Source organism: Pantherophis guttatus, chromosome 2 (assembly GCF_059756535.1).
Source record: "Pantherophis guttatus breed Tessera chromosome 2, ASM5975653v1, whole genome shotgun sequence".
Lineage (NCBI taxonomy): Eukaryota > Metazoa > Chordata > Lepidosauria > Squamata > Colubridae > Pantherophis > Pantherophis guttatus.
Window position 1 is genome coordinate 212,094,825 of NC_142064.1, and position 15,476 is coordinate 212,110,300.

At 40.5% G+C, this 15,476-nt stretch overlaps 1 protein-coding gene across 3 annotated transcripts in view; it reads left to right on the plus strand.

Moving 5' to 3' along the window:
* The window catches only part of POC1A (POC1 centriolar protein A), a 39,679-nt gene that overhangs the window by 2,683 nt on the left and 21,520 nt on the right, over nt 1–15,476 (plus strand). Inside the window, exons 1-2 of one of the 3 annotated variants that reach the window (XM_087887734.1) lie at nt 13,437–13,457; nt 15,009–15,093. Coding sequence is in view for 1 of the 3 variants with exons in the window: in XM_034439398.3 (XP_034295289.1) it covers nt 14,171–14,188; nt 15,009–15,093 (103 nt within the window). In the remaining 2 variants the exon portion in view is untranslated. Of the gene's footprint in view, nt 1–13,436; nt 13,458–14,043; nt 14,189–15,008; nt 15,094–15,476 lie in introns of those variants that run through there. The other 2 variants (XM_034439398.3, XM_087887735.1) reach the window with 2 other exon arrangements.

Below are 15,476 nucleotides of genomic sequence, written 5' to 3' on the forward strand. Positions count from 1 at the left end.
GAATGTAAATGACAATGTAATTAATGCAAAGGTATAACTGTAGATATATATTAACACCATGTAACCGGAAATAGTGCAATTGTACCGTAATTCTTTAATAATAAAAATTAAAAAAAAAAAAAGAGAGCTTCTAAAGCACAACTAATCTTTGGAGAGAGAAGCAATGAGAAAAGCAGGCAAAGCTCGGAAGATCGCTTCACTCACTAGCGCCTCTTTAGAGCTGAAAAAAACTTCACTGCTGAGAGTCAGAGGGAGCAGGCAAAGCATGAGATAGTGCCTCCTTAGGGCTGAAAAAAAGCTTCGAAAAAGCTACATTCGGAGTATAAGACACATCCAAATTTTCAGTCTCTTTTAGGAGGGAAAAAAGTGTGTCTTGTACTCTGAAAAATACGGTACTTTACTTCTTATAATTATGCAAATCTTACTGCAGGAAGAAAATAAGACCAACAGGATAAAGTAGGTTATAAGCTATTTTATATTTGGAAATATGAAATAATTTAGTAATCAAATACTTTATATTAAATCAAATATCTTTTATTTTAAAAAACAATCAAGGTGGCTTACACATTTTAGTGCTATCTCTTAGGGGAAGATGGCTACTATCAGTGCTCTTCTGAAGATATCGTATAAACAAAGATTCTGTATTTTTTATTATACCATGTATGTCACTTTTTCAATCAGGATATGTATTACCTGCCAGCAATATGTTTCCCTTGAATCTTTCCTTGTACAATTAATTGAAGTAGTTAATATTCTAATCCCCAAATATAGAAAATAACTGAAAAAATATAGAAACCTTTTAAAGACCAAGCATTGCCAAGCCCCAAAAGTAAAGAAACAGAAGAAAGAAAACACTCTTAACATATTTTAAGATTGAATCAACAATATCAAGATAATCTGCATGAGTATGGCTACCAAAAAGGCCATACTCCCATTACCACCCACTAAGCCTCAAATGGCCACAAAATCTGGAGCAGTAGTTGATTAGATAATGCATTGTGTCTTTTAAATAATAAACTTTAGCACCAAACAAGGCACGATTGTAGCGAATTCCTATTATATCATAGTGGATAGTTTTATTTGTAGAACAAACTAGACAACCCATGCTCCATTGGGATATCATTTCAGCGATATTTCCTTACCTAAACAGAGACAGAATGATCAAGAATGGGCAAAAAAGCAGTGGGAGCAGGAGCTTCTATCAGCTTCAGTGAGCTTTTTTGTGGGAATCTGCCAGGAAACATTAGAAATCTTCCCCCTGCCCGCCTGGCCTGTGGCTGTTGCTGGGTGAGGGAGGAAGTGAGAAATTGCCACAGTGGCTGGGAAACTGTTACAGGATATTGAATATGAAGATTATGTGACCAAAACAGCAGCCCAGCAGCAGCCAATGGTACTGAAGCAGCCACATTTCTCCCTCACCCCAATTTCATTCCCTTGGGAGTCATGGGTTCCAGATTTTGGACACATTCTGTAAATTAGCCTATTTGAGGTACTTTGGTTCACAAATGGTTGCCCTATGGTGCATCATTTTGTTCAGTTAACAGCCATGACGAGAGTTTGGTTGAATGTAAATTGGCTTGAATGTAAATTGGGTAAAAGATTTTGTATTTCCAAAAACAGGGCTCTTTAATCCCTGTCCCTGGATATCTTCTTCTAGACAGACAGACAGACAGACAGACAGACAGACAGACAGACAGACAGACAGACAGATCTATCGATCTATCTCTATCTCTATCTCTATCTCTATCTCTATCTCTATCTCTATCTCTTATATACATACATGAGGACCAGTGGTGGGTTGCTACTGGCTCACCTCGGATCGGGCGAACCGGTAGCAGTTGAGGCAGGAGGCTCTGTCCACCTGCCCAGACATCTCTGCGCATGACAGAAGTGTCATGTGTGTGCATGAAAGCATGAATGCCCACGAGCAAACCGGTAGCAGCTGAAATTGAAACCCACTACTGATGAGGACATCCAGGAACTGAAATAAAAGAGCCCTGTTTGTGTAAAATAAAAACAACCTGATAAAGTTGCTCCATCTTCCAAACTGGGGGTGAGGGGGAAGGGCAATATGGCATGTTTCCAAACATATCAAGCACCAGTCTCCTATTAATTTTATTTTCTATTTTTCTGGAGTACGCAAAGAGGCTAGAAATTAGCTCCATGTTAGCTTTCCATTTAATTTTTATAAAAATATATACAACAAATCCAATAGAACCTCATTGAGGACCCAGGATATATGAGATTGGAGAACATTGCAATTGCCATTATTGTCCTTTCAGCTTACCACAAGATGTTGCATTGCTTGAGTATAAAACTGGAATGCTATTTTCAAAGTTATTACACGAAGGAGAGAAAATAGCGGTTATCAAAGACAGACAAGTGAGAGGGCATCACTTGAAAGGTAAAGTAAAAGCCAGAACATGATGGATCTCGCAGGCTCAATGCAACTAAGCTTTCAAAATGTCTGTAATTCCTTGTTTCTGTGGCATATTGCAAAACAAAGCAAGAACAACCTAGTGTAAACTTTTATTTCCAAGAATGTTCTTGCATCCCAAGGGTCCCTCAGTTTGGCAGTATATCTACCATCTATCAAGAAAAAGGACAGAAATAGGGTGGAATAGTAAATATACTGGCAAAGAATGGACTAGAGGGAGTGGCAAGAGGCATTCTGGTTAATCCTTTGCTTTTTAACTGGCATATTTCCATGACAGCTATTTTGTGAGTGCTGTAATTGAAAATCCAAACATTGTTGTGTAAGAACAGGGTGCAGTATCTTCTCAACAACGCATATTAACCACTCCTCCTATTTAAGATCCTGTGTTCCAAATCATGTACCTGATAATTAAATTAATAAAGTTATTGGCACTCTAGCCAATCATTTGATCGGGGATGTTTGTTACACTTTGCTTCAATTCATGCTGCTTTTTCTGAAGTCCTGCACTGACAGTGATCAGTGACACACAAACTGCCCTGAAGCATTTTGTTTAAAAGAATCCATGTGCTTCATTTATTTTCCTCTTGCACAAAAATCTTTCTGGAACTTTGGTGTCATTATCTAGTATCTACCTCTAAGGGGTTCTTTTCTGTCTTTCAGTCAAAGTAATATTTTAGAAATAAACTATTAAGCAAGTCTCTTTCCTCTTGTGAATATGTGCTGTGTAGCAAAATAATATCTGTATTTCACAAAAGTCTAAGTGTAGCATTAATTGTCATAGTCTGCAGGCATGTATGTGGTTAAAGTCTTAATTAAATTTGAATGTATATACATAAATATTAAATACATTTAATTATTTTTAAAAAAATGTTATCCTTTGCCTAGGATACATGCACCAAAAATTAAAAACATGATTGTTTGCTATAACATGATTATACCACAAACAACTTTCAATAAATAGGTTCTAATACTACTATAAAGTTGAAATATAAAGTAATATCAGACCATAGTGAAACAAAATACATACTCAATGCTCAACAGCAGTAGAACTCTAAAAGCCATTTAAAAGTCCTAAAAGTGTTACACCCTTGAAAGCTATAGTAAAAACAAAAACAAAAAATGGTATATCCAACACATTACATCAGATTGAATGTCAGTTAAATAGAAGATGGAAAGAGATTCACACCTAAGGAGCCATATTGAAAAGGATCAATTTGTTAGCTCATTTCTTGTTCCAGAATCAGGCAATCTATGTTTTTTTATTGCATGTGGCTTTTTATGGATATATCCTGATTTTCAAACCTAATCCTAGGCTAAACCTGGATTCTTTTGGTGTGCCTGTAAACTAACTGGCAGTTAGGGGAAATATATTAATTTCTAGGTGTTCTAGTTAATGGCTATGCTGTTCTAAGTCAACTTCAGTTTGGAAATTATCTTCAAAGGCAGTCAGAAGACAAGTCCCTTTATTTATATAGACATGTTGCACTGACACTATCTTGTAAGATACCATGTATTTCGTAAACTAGACTAAATAATAAATCTATAAACTTACAGTATTAAAAACACACACACAGTACAACTAATTCAGATTTAATATAATTAATCCAAGATTATTGTTTGTTTGTTTGTTTGTTTGTTTTGTTGCATTTCTATGCCGCCCCGCTCCCAAGGGACTCTGGGCGGCTTACAACAGAGAATAAAACAATGCAACAATATCCCATACAAACGTTAAAAGAAGACATTAAAACATTAAAACACATACACTCCAATTTGTTCAGTATTTTACTTTAGATTGTTGTTCAGTATTTTACTTTAGCTGAATCATTGAACAGCATATGTCTGTGGGTGGAGGAGTCAAATAGATGATTTCGAAAGTTTTCATTGTTGGGTTGCAGCTAACTGCCAAAGTGTCTGCAAAATACTTGGATTGAGGTATTAGTAAAACAGGCACATTTACAGCCTTGCCTTTCAAGTGAGGCCCTGTAGTATACAAGATTACATTAAAAAGTTCATAGTTATTCCAAATGTCCTTATTCCTATTATATGTTTCCTTTAATTTCCTCCCCATTTCCCTTGACTTGGAAATATACTGTGGTCTTATCCAATGTTACTTAGGTAGTCATTCTGGCTGCTATCATTATACAATTACATTTCTAGGTGCACTTGGAGAACAACTAATTCATCTAACCTAATTATTTTCAAGCAACTAAAGGAGAAAAGGTAGAAAATGGGATTATTTTGGGTTCATTTCCAAGAAGATGAGGAAAAATCAATTGTTTTCTGCTGTGATGATTCTTTCATAGTTGTTCTGACTGTTTCTCTTGTCTGCTGTCCAATTTAAATGTACAAAGGGAATATTTCAAAACTTTATTCTGACATAGCCCTCAAACTTAACTGGACTAACATTTGGGAAACTGAACCTCATTGAAACAGTTTACAATACCAACCTTGCTATGTTCCTCTTATTCTGCCAAAAATTGAAGCAGATGCAAGAGTTTTGGTGGTTTTTCATTACAGCCTATGGGCAAAGTTATTTTAACTGAATCAAATCATGTTGGCTCTGAATCTCTAACTACAAACTGAAATTGAATCTTGCATACCCTTCTGATCTCCAATTTCAATCAAAACAGGTTGGTTCACACAGGATTATTTAAAGATAGCATCAAGTATAATAAAGAAAATTTTAATTTAAACCTACTCAAACTTAAATATCACAGGGTCACAGGGGAGGGGCGGGGGGGTAGCGGTTATCATTAAAGAAGGTCTGAGACCGAGGGAGGCCACTGTTCCTCAGACGGCCGGCTGTGAATCCCTTTTTGTGAAATGGGGTCATGGGGATCAGATGAGTTTGCTGATCACGTACCTGGCTCCCTGCCACGTGGCAACAGCCCTGCCCGAGCTACTCAACGTCATCGCCGCGGTGGCGGTTGATACCCCTAAGCTTATGGTCATGGGGGATTTCAACCTGCCGTCCGTGGGTGAGACGTCAGAGATGGCTCGGGAGTTCATGGCTTCCATGACAGCTATGGACCTGACCCAGTTAATTCATGGCCCTACCCACACAGGGGGAAACACGCTGGATCTGGTTTTTGTCTCTGGACAGTGGTTGAGGGATCTTGATATAGGGAATATAGTTACTGAACCCTTGTCATGGTCAGATCACTCTCTCCTTCGTCTCGACTTTCGAACCGCTGCACCCCGCCGCAGGGAGGCGGAGCCGGTAAGATGGTTCCGCTCCAGGCGCCTGATGGAACCTGACAGATTCCAGACGGAGCTTGGGCCATTTCCTGAGGTTCTGGCACACGCCTCGACTGGAGACCTGGTGGCCGCCTGGGATAGGGCGGCTGCTGGTGCTCTGGATCGGGTCGTGCCTTTGCGGCCTCTGACCTGGCGCCGATCTCAATTGGCTCCTTGGTTTACCAAGGAGCTGAGGGAGTTGAAGCGCCGGAAAAGACGCCTAGAGAGTAGTTGGAGGGCCAGTCTTCTTGAATCTGACCGGACACTAGTAAGATCCCACATTAGGAATTACTTAGTGGCGATAAAAGCAGCGAAATGTAGTTATTTTGCTGCTCTTATTGCGTCATCAGATAATCGCCCGGCCGCCCTCTTTAGGGTGACCCGCTCCCTGCTCCACCAGGAAGCGCGGGAGGACCCCTTGGAGGGTAGAGCCGAGGATTTTGTTCAGTATCTGTATGACAAAATCACTCAGATTCGGGAAGATTTGGACTCCGACTGGGTAGTCTCAGGGGGAGAGACAGGGGCAGGTCTTGAGAATGTTATCTGGGATGAGTTTGATCCTGTGACCCCTGAGGACGTGGACAGGATTCTGGGTAGACTGAACGCGACCACTTGTTTATTGGACCCGTGTCCTTCCTGGTTAGTACTGGCTTCCTGGGAAGTGACACGAGGCTGGCTCCAGGGGATTATAAACGCTTCGCTGAGTGAGGGTGACTTTCCCGCTGCCTTGAAAGAGGCGGTGGTGAGGCCTCTCCTCAAGAAGCCTTCCCTGGACCCGGCAATGTTGGTAAATTATCGTCCGGTCTCCAATCTTCGCTTTGTTGCGAAGGTTGTTGAGAGTGTGGTCGCGCAACAGCTCCCCCAGCACCTGGATGAAACGACGTATCTGGATCCGTTCCAGTCGGGCTTCAGGCCTGGGTACAGCACGGAAACGGCATTGGTCGCGTTGGTTGATGATCTCTGGAGGGCTCGGGACAGGGGGTGCTCCTCTGTCCTGCTCCTGTTAGATCTCTCAGCGGCTTTTGATACCATCGACCATGGTATCATGCTGCACCGGTTGGAAGAGTTGGGGGTGGGAGGCACTGTGTTGCGGTGGTTCTCCTCCTTTCTCTCTGACCGGTCGCAGTCTGTGTTGACAGGGGGACAGAGATCGAGGGCCCTCATATGTGGGGTGCCGCAAGGGTCGGTCCTCTCGCCTCTCCTGTTCAACATTTATGTGAAGCCGCTGGGCGAGATCATCCGTGGTTTCGGGGTGGAGATGTACAGCTGGGTGTCGTCAGTACGCTGACGACACCCAGCTGTACATCTCCACCCCGGATCACCCCAACGATGCCCTTGAAGTGATGTCCCGGTGCCTGGAGGCCGTACGGATCTGGATGGGGAGGAACAGGCTCAGGCTCAACCCATCCAAGACTGAGTGGCTGTGGTTTCTGACGTCCCGATATAGTCAGTTGACGCCATCACTGACTATTGGGGGCGAATCATTGGGCCCCACAGAGAGGGCTCGCAACTTGGGCGTCCTCCTGGATTCATGGCTGTCTTTAGAAGAGCACTTGACGGCCATGACCGGGAGGATTTTTCATCAGGTTCGCCTGATTCGCCAGTTGCGTCCCTTTCTGGATTGGGACTCTTTACGCACGGTCACTCATGCCCTTGTCACCTCCCGCCTGGACTATTGCAACGCTCTCTACATGAGGCTCCCCTTGAGGAGCACCCGGAGGCTCCAACTGGCGCAGAGTGCGGCCGCGCGGGTGGTAATGGGAGCGACATGGCATTCCCATGTAACACCTCTCCTGCGCGAGCTGCACTGGCTCCCGGTGGTCTTCCGGGTGCGCTTCAAGGTTTTGGTTACCACCTTTAAAGCGCTCCATGGCTTAGGACCCGGGTACTTGCGGGACCGCCTACTACCACCAATAGCCTCCCACTGGCCGGTACGCTCCCATAGAGAGGGGCCCCTCCGGGTGCCGTCAGCCAAACAATGCCGACTGGCGGCCCCCAGGGGGAGAGCCTTCTCTGTGGGGGCACCTACTATCTGGAACGAGCTCCCCCCAGAGATACGGAGGATCCCGGATCTGCGCACCTTCCGCCGCGCCTTAAAGACCTTACTATTTCACCAGGCCGGCCTGGCCTAATTTTCCCCCTCTTTTATAAAAGATTTTTAAAATTTTAAATATCTTTTAGTATTTATATATTCAATTTTAAATTGGTTTTAAAAGTGTGGGGTTTTAAATTTGTCGGGGCCAAAATTATTTAATTTGATTTTATTCTATTTTTTAAATTTTGTATTGTATGTGTTTTTATTGTTTGGCTGTGCACCGCCCTGAGTCCTTCGGGAGTAGGGCGGTATAGAAATCTAATAAATAAATAAATAAATAAATAAAATATCGCAATATGGGCAGATATATACATTTCTCCCATTTTATGTAATGAGTTGGAAATAAGTACTTCTGTATAAAGAAGCAATGTATCCTTTATTATATTCCCATCTCAAAAGCACATAAAAACTGCTAGCATAGCTTCACTTTGTGCCCTCACTCACACTTATCTTTGATGTATATGCAACAATTATAAGAACTATCTAATCTGTACAAACCCAAGAATATCTTTAGATGACTCCACATCATGGAAGAACACAATGTATCCCTTATTTAATATTAGTAAGGAACTGGAGTTGTTTCCAAGTAGAGCCGAAGGGCACAACAGATTGCAAAAAAACCTGCCATCAAAATTATGACCATAAATGTTTGTGCAAGAACATTTAATGCAGTTGGACCATATTATAGTTGTCCAACTACTATAGTGGACAGTTTATAGCTAAAAAATCAGGAAAAGTGTCATGTTATGTTATGAAGAGCTGCATGTGAACTTCTATTACCTCTAATCAGTTCATCTGATAATATCTTGACATCCACGTTATTTGTGCCCATGTGTCCGTGAGTACAGTGAAGGCTATGAACTTTTCTGACCTTGTGCAAAGTTCCAGCTTGGTTGAAGGGAGGGAGGAAAGGAAAAAACTTGAAACCAATAGCACAGACTATGGCCAGACTTGCAAAATAAAAAAATAATAATGCAAAATCAATGTGGTTTAGCTAATTTGGCCCTCTCTCTTTCAATGATTCTGATGCTCCTGGAGCTTCACAAGAAATATAACACACAGTGAAATATTGGAGGACATTCTTTATTCACATTCTCTGTAATTCCAGCAACCTTTTTTAAAAAAAATATATAGAAATGTCATTACTAGGTAGGAAGTCTAGAGATTTCTAATGTCCTTTTTCCAATTGCTGGTCTACCTCTAGCAAGCTTCTGAGCTTCAAATTTTGGTGGATTAATTTACTCAAAAACCAATCAATTTTCTTGAATCCAACAAATTTAAAATAATGGCAGAAAGGAATAATAAAGTTACTTATATTTTGAAAGTATTGCTATAATAGAGAGAATCAGATTCCTTTTCAATCAACCTAATACATTTACTTATTGAATTTAGCACATATCACTTACAGTAAAACACATTCATGCACAGAGCTTGTTTGAGATAGGTTGCTGTAGAAATTGAATGAACGAATGAATAAATATCCTCCTTGTATAACTCAATGAAAGTAACCTGTTTTGTGAAAGTGTGCGGTAGTATAGAAAAGAGTTCAGCTGTATGTAAGGCCACCCAATTCTGTACCTAAGACTTGAGGAAGAAAGCACCTGTTCTCCTACACTTCCAATAAAATTCTTTTTGGTAATCATCGTATTTCTCTCTTCGAAGTTAACAGAATTAATACTCTGTATCCCAGACAGGATTAATTTGATTCTGATGTAAGAAACTTCTTTATACAAAATTAGATTATTGCTTTATATGGCCCAATCATATTTACCACGGCAATATTGCTAATAGAATATAAAATAAAAACAAAAGCAAAATAAAAATACCAGGGATTTAATTTGAGAGATTGTATATGTAGAATATTTTCTCTTATATTTTGTTCCTGTATACGGAAAACCAGTTTGACCTGTTTTACAGCAATTTTGTTTCTATATCCAACAAGAAAAGAATATGTTTTATGAACTGTCATACAAACTGCTTTGAGTATTTCAATATTTTTGTTATGTAGGAATATGCAAAATCTGCATATCATATAGGCCAGTGATGGCTAACCTTTTTGCCGTCATATGTCACAAGCGGGGGGAGCACAGGGGGGTTACGCGCATGCGTGCCCACACCCATAATTCAATGCCCCCCACACCCCGATGCATGCGGAGGTGACCCCCTGCGCTCCCCCCGCTTTTGGCACGCGATGGCAAAAAGGTTATCGGTCGGCACGGAGGGCCTGTTTTTTCACCCTCCCCAGGCTCCAGAGGCTTTCTTGGAGCCTGGGGAGGGTGAAAACAGCCTCTCCCACCCCCACCCCCGTGGCCTTCCAGAGGCCAGAAATGGCCCATTTCCTGACTTCCGGTGGGCCCGGAGGGCCTGAAAATCAGCTGGCCAGTGCACACATGCACGCTGAGCTAGGGCAACGCTCGCGTGCCCACAGATATGGCTCTGCCATATCTGTGCCATAGGCTCGCCATCACAGATATAGGCCAATTCCTGCATACATCTCCATTAGAGCTATTGGTTCTAACAAAGAGTTATTATTTTCTATACCTCTTTGCTGCCATCTACTAGTCATCCAGACTTTTGTAATCCAGATTTTTTTACTAGCATTGAGTAAAAAAAAAGACAACAGTTGATTGTTCCTGAAAATAATTTCCAAGTTATGCAGATAAGAGACATATCTCAACTCTGCATTTGTTATCTGATGCTAATAAAAAAGTCCAGCTTTTGGAGACAAAAGAAAATCTTCTGGGGAAAGGAAGATAATTGCATCAACTCTCTAAACTCCTTCAGGCCTATGGAGTCCTCAAACTGAATATGTCAAATAATAAAATCCTAAATTAATTTTACTCTAAGAAGTACAGTAATTATGATAAAGGTTCATTTCTCTTAATTTTCAAAGGCTCTGTGTCTGACTTCTTGGCTATTAATGCCCTAATATATACCAGGCATATGCAATCTTTAGGCTTGCCAGGGCCTAGAGCAGGGCTGTTAAACTGGCGGCCCGCGGTTTAGCGAAGGGGAAAAAAGTCCCAATACATCACGTGACGCCCCCATGACAATGTGAGTTTGACACCCCTGGACTAGAGAGTGAGTGGAAAGGAATTGCCTTGGACTGCATATAAAATATATATAACATATTTAATGTCTATAAATGCACATAATAAAGTTAAAAATTTCGGATCTTGTGGGGCTGCTTTACTAGCAATGCAGGACTTCATGCAGCACTGCTCTGCACTGCTAATAATGAGGGTTGGACATATCTAGTTTATTCAAATATGGATCCGATAGTTCAGTGGAGAACTATTTAAATGGCAATATTCTGAAAACCCAAATTTCAGAAGTTTTTTTAAAGAACAAAAAACACAAATTAGTAATGCTACAGACCATAGGATCATGTCAGGTTGACTTTATTTGCTTATGATTTTCTTTCTCAAACAGCTCATGCTTTTTAGCTTTCATTTCAAAATGTACTTCTATCTCACTTATTTACATTTCACACTTTCCCCCATTTTTCTCAGGAGCAGATAAATTATACCTTCATGTACTTTGCCATGTTATAACTATTGCACAATGATAGTAATTTACCCTTTCTATGTAATACTGCTTTTTGCACAGTACCAGGAAAAAACTGTTGCTTTGTTAGTATTGTAACAACAAAGTTTGGTTAAGCTGAACATTGCTCAAGTCAGTTCTCATGAAAAATGAGAACAGGTTTTGCCTCATCAGGTATCCAAGTATGTAGAGGATAAAATAAATATATATATAGAGAGAAAAGTGACACAACCAATAACTCTGTTCATTTAGGAGTTAAAAAAGAATATTAGTGTGCAAGGTTCTTATATTAATGACTAAAAAAATGGAGATGTACCTCCACCCAACTTTCTTCAAAAAGTTTTTCTTTAAAAAGTCAAAATGGCCTAACCAACAGAATATTGAGAATTTCTTAATTGCAATGTTCCACTCTAATGCTATTTGTATTTAATCAGAAGATACTTGTGATAAAGTAATACCTGCTTATTTTTTTGGCATTTCATACACATGACTTCATAGATATACATCATTTTTGATTGTGCCTTTTAGAATAAGGCTAGAAGCATTATTCACAAGAAAAAGAAATTATAACTATAGTGGTAAGGGTAAAATCTCCTTTCTTAACTCTCAATGCCTTCACAGGGACATCTGTGATTTTTGGGGGGCAATCATGCATAAGTGGTTCCCCACTGCCTTCTTCTGGGATGTTTTTGAATTTCTCTGTGTAGTTTGAGCCTATTTTTCCTCATCAAATTATAACCTGATCTGACTGCTTTGCTTCTGATTCCAAGCAGGCAGTCAGGTGCTGCCATCTGCTGAAAAAAATCTATAGCTATAACATACTCATTATAAATAATTAGGCCTATCACTACTGCCATGTTCCAATTATATTCACCTAAATCAGCCTAATATTTGCTGCTCCTATTGCTTCCGTTTTACTGCCCAGATTATGCAGGATGCATCAACAACGCAAACTGGCTGGGGAATTATTGGATCTGATATTTTAATGTTGCTAAGATTGATACACGCTGGGTTAAACCTTCTTGCTTTCTTACTCTTCTCTTTTCCAAATGTAATTAGCTGATGAAGAATCATGACCATTAGCCAATCTTGGACTACCAATTTGGAGTCTAATGGACTGGAATTTGATTTGATGCTGTCAGATGTGAAGGAAAGAGAGCCTAGTCTGATTATGGCAGTTTTGATGGAAAAAGCTGGCTGGAAGAGGCGTGAATACAAGCAACTCTGAGATAGTGAAATTGATGAGTGATGGACTGAACTTTCTTGGCAAGATAGATCAACTTTGGAGAATGGATTTATTATATTTAAGCACACAAAACCTGACAAGAGCTGCTGTGTTTTTGCCTACAGAAACACTTTCTGAACAATGGTGCTTCAGAAATATTTACAACAGAGGTTTATGATTCAGGGGAATGAAAAGTAATTGTTGGGAAGTTCTCTATTAAAATCTTAAGGAAAAGTTAATTATTAAAATACTGATGAGGATATTTTTTCCTGGACTGATCAGAGATAATGATGGAGTAGATCGGAAGCCATTGTAGAATTTCTATGAGATAATTACAATAATAGATTGTGAATAGAAGGCTTTGAAGTTTAATTTTATTGTTGGGTTACCTGTTACATATATTCTAGTTTTCCTATGGCAGAAAGACGGGCTGCTTTCTGGCTTTGTTAAGATTTTTTTGGGAGAATATTCTATCCTGCCGCTTTTTAATATTAAGAATAAATATTTTAATTGGGGTGGGGGTAGGTTCCTACAGTATGTAGTAGAAAGATGTACAAGAGGTCAATTTGGATGCAAATAGATGTAGTAGTTTATATATTTTGGGCCTGATTTGCAAGGGGAGGAAGTAATTATTCTTGTAATATATTTATCAGTAAATATATTGATAAATATATTGTATATATATATACACATACATATATATTAATATAATATACTTAACATAATAATATATATATACATATATTATATTATGGGGATAATATATGAATTATAAAAAGAATCGTAGCCAATCTTGACAGCGATATGAACTCAAGTTTTGACCTATGTCTTCCTGCTTTAACTTACACAGCAAAACAAGGAAGGATGAATCTGTTCCCAAATGCTGCAACCTATACAACTATTCAGCAAGGTTGCAGGTGGGTGAATTTTGAAAGATGGCTTAGACTGCATTCTGCTTTTACTCTTAGGAGAATACAGGCTTAGTGCTTTCAGAACTCCACACTGCTACAAGCCCAGGGAACAGATAAAAATATAAGCTTTCTGATTTATTTCATTCTCAGTAGTCTTTCAAAACCCAGCACCTATGCCAGCCATAAAAGACAGTAGTATTCTCACAACTATGCCAATATTTTTCTACAGGGAGGGAACAAAGATTAGCAGTGGAGGAAAATAAGATTTGCATGCAGAGGGTGTGCCCAAAGAGGTCAGGAGGCACAGAGGTAATTTGTTGGTGTCCGTTTATTGGTTGCTTTCACCTTAAGGAAGAGTTTACTGGATCCTTTCAAATGGAGATTAGCAGTAAACAAAATAGATGGAGGGTATTCCCAAGAAAATGTTAATGCCGACTATGAAATGCAGCCTTGTTGCTGTGTTCACACGGAACACTTACTTTATTAAGCAGAGTTTAAGCTGCAAGAAGTTTCCACCAGAATGTTACAAAAAGCGGCCGCTTCCGAGTTGGCCCCTTTTGTGTCGGCGGAGAGTTTTTTCCCCCTCCTTTCCACGCCGTCTTCCCCTTTAAGGCAGGAACGCCGTTACTAAGGCGGTCGGAGGAGCGGGCAAACTGAATTCCTCCGGCGGCAACAATCGGGGCGGCCCTTGAGTTCCGTTGCGGCTCTCTCGGGGCGCGATGGCTTTCCCATGCCTGGTAAGGGGCAATGCTGAAGCGATGTCGGAGGAGGCAGGGACCGAAGAGGCAGGGAGAAAGTGGGGCTGGATTGATTGAAGCGAGGCCGGCCCGAGGCAGCAAATCTGCGGAGAGAGCCAGGCCCGCCGAGAAGCCAGAACTCGCGCTTGGGCCGCTGATTTGAGCCAAATTAGGCTGGCTCAGCCCCCCCCCCCCAAATCGTGGGCTGCTGCCTCGGCGCAGCATTGCTGGCTAGGGAATTCTGGGAGTTGAAGTCCTCCAGGTTTAAAGTTGCCAAGGTTGGAGACTCCTGTTCTAGTCCACCCCTTTGTCAAGCCCGACCTGTCCTTCTGTGCCTGGAAGAACGCCCCCACCCCCTTTCTTTGTATTGGTAACCCCTATGTGGGTGCAGGGATTTTTCTCTTTAACAAATCCATGTACTAGGTTTGTCTTCCTGTATCCCTATGCATCTTTTTTTATCACTATTTAAAATGTAGGAAGCCTTCCCCTCTCTCCTCCTACGCCCCTGGCGGGAGGAATAAGTATCAGAATAGTGACAGTTGTCAGAAATGGATGTAGATGATTTGAAAAAATACTTTCTGAATCATAGATTTTTTTTCTTTTTCTACGGAAGTATGATAAACATCATCGAGTAATTAAATTAACCTAAGTCCAAGGTGTATAAAGAAAAATGATACAAGAAATGCAAAAAATTAACTAAGATGTAAACAAAGAGGCAGGATGCATCTCCCTGCATTTACCATCATAAGATACATGAATATTTAAGAATATGTTTGCATTCTTGTAAAATAACATTTGTTTCAATATAACATTTATATAGGAAGACCCAACTTTGGAAAGGAATTTCAAAGGCCACCGGGATGCAATAACTAGTGTGGATTTCAGTCTAAATAAGAAACAGCTAGGTAAGTTACTCTCTAAGCATCATTTTGTTCAGATTTATTTCCTAAAATAAGCATTATGATGTCTCCAGTGTGAAGTTTCCAAAAGATGTCCTAATTACACATACACGCACGCACACACACACACACACACACACACACACACACATAGAGTTAAAACATTACATTTAACTTTAAGGGACGAGAGCAGTTTGCAAATATGTTAATCTTAGGCACAAAGTCATATGTTTCAGAGAACTGAAGGGATACTACAGATTATTCTGATTTTAAAAAAGGATAAATTGGAGGTACCTCCTAGTTCAGGGGTCCCCAACCTCTGGGCCGTGGCCCACTACTGGCCTGCGGCCCACTCAGAACTAGCAGAAGCGACAAGTGATGCATATGTG